This window comes from Penaeus vannamei, chromosome 10 (genome assembly GCF_042767895.1).
Source record: "Penaeus vannamei isolate JL-2024 chromosome 10, ASM4276789v1, whole genome shotgun sequence".
Taxonomy (NCBI): Eukaryota; Metazoa; Arthropoda; class Malacostraca; order Decapoda; family Penaeidae; genus Penaeus; species Penaeus vannamei.
Window position 1 is genome coordinate 38,197,809 of NC_091558.1, and position 5,000 is coordinate 38,202,808.

At 30.8% G+C, this 5,000-nt stretch overlaps 1 protein-coding gene across 1 annotated transcript in view; it reads left to right on the top strand.

Moving 5' to 3' along the window:
• Positions 1-5,000, top strand: part of LOC113818898 (uncharacterized) — a 45,323-nt gene that overhangs the window by 1,599 nt on the left and 38,724 nt on the right. The window contains exons 3-9 of the mRNA XM_070126124.1: positions 1-123; positions 638-796; positions 1,573-1,717; positions 2,956-3,191; positions 3,383-3,456; positions 4,229-4,302; positions 4,689-4,693. The exon at positions 1-123 is cut by the window's left edge and continues 75 nt beyond it. Coding sequence (XP_069982225.1) covers positions 1-123; positions 638-796; positions 1,573-1,717; positions 2,956-3,191; positions 3,383-3,456; positions 4,229-4,302; positions 4,689-4,693 — 816 coding nt within the window. The remainder of the gene's footprint in view (positions 124-637; positions 797-1,572; positions 1,718-2,955; positions 3,192-3,382; positions 3,457-4,228; positions 4,303-4,688; positions 4,694-5,000) is intronic.

The window sequence follows — 5,000 nt, forward strand, 5'->3', positions numbered from 1 at the left end:
GCGGGCGTGTCTACACTGTTTACGATCACTGTAGAGAGAGGAGACGCAAACACCTTTTTCCTAACCATTGGCAATAAAACAGTGAACAGTTCAGCTCCTGTGCTGTCATATACGTTCGCAAAGGTAAGTGTTTGTTAAAGGACTAATGATGATGATGATTAAACGATATATTGACGTTATAGAATGTTAGAATATTCTTTTGTTGTTGAATTTAATATGTTTATAACAGTGATGATTATATGTTTCTAAAGTGTGATGATGATGATAGTAATAATAATGATAATAACGATAACATGAATCATAACTGTAGTAATGATATTATGATAAATAATCGTAATTACCATAATGATTAAGGTGATGCTGAATAAGATAATAATTCTTATAATTATGATAATGCTGAAGGTGATAATGATGATAACGGCAATGATAATAATGAAATGAGAATGAAAATGATACAGAAGGTACTTTGTTTCGGTGATAATATTTACTGTTGCAACGGTGTGGTTTAGCAATAACAACCCTGTACTTCATTCTACAACTTTTCAACGAGACGTGTGATTAAAGTGCAACCGCTACTCTCTCCTACCTCCTTTTCGATACCAGACTGTGCGATTAGAAATGAAAAAACCGAAAGTAGGTAATGCAGTCAGAAGCAAATAATTACATGCGTCTTTTGCAATTTGTGGCAAAGGATCACAAGCCACACAAACGCCAATTAACTGCATGGCCTCAGGTCATGCAATCACGCCAGGATACGATCAACAACCTGCAAATCCCTTACATGGAAATGGAGAACGTAAATAACAGAAAATAAGTGATGATGAAGACATTAGAATTACTAATGGTGATGATAATAACATTAATAGTGATAGTAATTATAATGATGAGGGTAACAACTGCGATAGCAATGATAACAATTGTTCTTATAAAAATCGCAGAATTGATGATAGATCGAACTGTTACAATATTACAACCGCATTTATGATGGTAGTGATATCAATAATACAATTGTAACGAAATCATAAGAAATGATAACAATAATGATAATTCACAGCAACACAAACAACAATAATCAATTTAAAAACATAATAATAAATAGACAAAAACAAAAATCCAACGTGTAACCCTCTTCACAAGAACACTTCTATTTGAAAGTACAGAAAAAAATAATAATTTTTTTATGTTTTTATTATGTTATTTGTCTTATATTGCGTTAAATAATATTATTATTTTCGTCCTTTCCCCTCACCCTTTTCCCTTCGTCCTTTCTCCCCGTCCTTGTTTTCCTTGTCTTTTTCCTCTGGTCTTTTTTTCTCTCGTCCTTTTTTCCCTCGTCATTTCCCCCGTCCTTTTTCCCCTTCGTCCTTTTTTCCTCACCCTTTCCCCCGTCCTTTTTCCCCCTCGCCCTTTTTTTAACCCTTGTCCTTTCTCCCTGTCCTTTTTTTCCTCTCGTCCTTTCCTCCGTCCTTTTTTTAACCCTCGCCTTTTTTTAACCCTTGTCCTTTCTCCCCTTATCCTTTTCCCCTCTCGCCCTTTCTCTACGTCCTTTTCCCCCCCATCCTTTCCCCTCAGGCCGGAACCTACGAAGTAACGGTGGGAGGGAACGGGCCAGCGGGAACGGCGACGCCCCTTCAGCTGTCCGTCAAGGTGGCTCGGGCGCTGTCTCTCGATGACGTCACTCTTCTTGGTGTCCCGGATGTGGTGGTCGCGCCTCCGGGTAAGGAACCATAATAATCATGATAGTGATAATGATGATAAAGATGATGGTGATGATGATAGTAGTAATGATAATGATAGTAACAATTTTAATGATAATGATGGTAATTATTTTAATGATAATGATAGTAGTTATTTCAATGATAATAATAATTATTATTTTAATGATAATGATAGTATTTTTTTAATGATGATGGTAACAATAATAATGGCAATGATGATAACAATAGTAATAATGATGATGATGATTGTAAAAATGATAGCAATAATAACAATAATAATGATAATGATAATATTAATATTAGTAGTAGTAATAATCGTATAATTGATAATAATGTTGATAATAACAATACTAATAATGATAACAATATTGATGATAATCATAATGATGAAAATCATTATGATGACAGTAATAATAAAGCTGATAATGATAATGATAAGAATAAAAACATCAACAATAGCGATAATACTACTAGTAACAATATTAATTATAATAGTAATAATAATGATAATAATGATAATAATAATAATAATAATAATAATAATAATAATAATAATAATAATAATAATAATAATAATAATAATAATAACAATAATAATAATAACAATAATAATGATAATTATAACAATGATGATAATGATTATCATAAGAAAAAAATAATCTAGCTCTGCAATGGTAAAAATGATAATGAAATGATGATTATCACAATTCAACTCTACAATGATAATTAAGCACTATAATGATATTAAAATTTGGGTTCTATAACTATATTGATAATTTGGTTCTATAATTATATTGATAATTTGGTTCTAAAAACATAATGATAATTTTGGTTCTATAACTATATTGATAATTTGGTTCTATAAATATATTGATAATTTGGTTCTATAAATATATTGATAATTTGGTTCTATAATTATATTGATAATTTGGTTCTATAATTATATTGATAATTTGGTTCTATAATTATATTGATAATCTGGTTCTATAATCATATGGATAATTTGGTTCTATAATTATATTGATAATTTGGTTCTATAATTATATTGATAATTTGGTTCTATAATTATATTGATAATTTGGTTCTATAAATATATTGACAATTTGGTTCTTTAATTATAATGACAATTTGGTTCTATAATTATATTGATAATTTGGTTCTATAATGATAATAATATCAAATTTAGCCTTTATATCATTATCATCATCCTCTGATAGTTACTCATCCCCTCTTACAGGTCAAACGTCATTCACCTTAAAACTGACAGCAACAGACGAACTACCAACCTCCGTGTCAGGCGAGGTCATCTGGGGTGATGGGGAGAGCACTCTAGTTGACCTGGTACAAGACACGCCACCCGGTCACGCGGGAACAGTCACGAAGAACCTGACACACACTTACTTGAGGTCAGGCAGTTTCCAGGTCAACGTGTCCTTGGCCAATGCTGTGTCAGAGGTCATGCTTGTAGAGAGGGTGAGTGACATGACAAAATAATAATTATGATAATGGTAATGCTAAACAGATGAATACACCAGTACATAAGGTCATATTAAACAGTAATTAACTATTCGAATTGCAAGGTCAAGGGAAAAATATAAAATGATGTGAAAGTAAAGGTAATTTGTGTCTTTATAATATACCTCCAAATATTGTAATCCGTTTAGCAACTAGTGGTGTGCAATAGACATTTTGCAATGATTATAGACTTTTCAGAAAACGAAAACTACCGAGTCATATGGTGAGTAATGCAATCAATATATCATGATTCATTATGTCAATGTTCATTATTATTAAGATTATTTCTTTTAATTTTGAATATTTCACATCAGCGATTAAATAAAGTATAAGCTAAAAATAATTACTAATCTAAATGACTAATGATTTAAAAAAATAAAGAAACATTCATAAATAAACAAATCAATGAATGATCGGAATATATATATATATATATATATATATATATATATATATATATATATATATATATATATATATATATATATATATATATATATATTTGAATATAAACAAACAAGTAAGCATAAATAGTAGAGATGTATGAATAAATAAATAAGTGAATAGATGTAAAATGATAAATAGATAGGAAAATGTGGGTGAATGATAGGAAAAGATTGAGAAACAAGTGCACATACATGTACACCTTAATGAATGCAACAGAATAAATTGATCAGCGTGTACAGTAAATAATCACACACACACACACACACTCACACACACACACACACACACACACACACACACACACACACACACACACACACACACACACACACACACATACATACATCACATACACACACATACACATATATACATACATACACACACATGTATATATGTATATATATGTGTGTGTATATATATATATATGTATATATATATATATATATATATATATATATATATATATATATATATATATACAAAGACACTTACAAGACAAGTTTTAAGGAAACAACCAATTGTATAAATCTCATCAATTTCCCTAGCTTTGAGATTGCACTATTGCACAGCACATGCAACAGCAGAGCCCTCTGGGAGATCAAACCAGCAGGAGGCACATGTTGGTTGCAAGGAATTTACACACAACAGATACTTTCTGTGTATGATTTCAACTTTCTCACTAAAGACATTTATTCTGTGCTTTGTAGTTTTATTCACTGTTTTCTTGTTGCACTATTCTTACACATAGCACCTTTTACCTCCAATGTTTCTACCGTGTGCACCAATACCATCCTTGATAAGTAGATATATACCTAGTGACAACATGAATTTAACTTTGTGTCTTCATTTATCGCAGTGTACATATTTCGCCTGTACATATTGGTACATATTCATCTAGTTTTGTGAACCATAAACCAGCATAAAGCATATTCATCAGCTGGTATACAGTCTAAACTGTATAGAAAAGTATGTTTAACTGTCAACATTGATTTTATATGTTGTCAGCACATGTAATATACAATTATCTAGTGTGGTGCACCTCTTTCCATACTTTTGGCACACATATTAACCTTATAATACACCTTTGTCCAGTGAAAAGTGCATCCAGTTAAAGAATCTTTCAGCACACAAGAAAATCATTACAAAATATGAAACTATTTCACCAAAATGTACATAAGATCGTAATCACCAAACAGCTTGTAGCAAAACTTCATAACCCTAACGAAATGACTGTACGGTCCTTCAGTACTGTAACCATAACAGGTAATTTGACGATTCAACTGACAGGACAGTATAATCTACTTGTAAATTAATTTA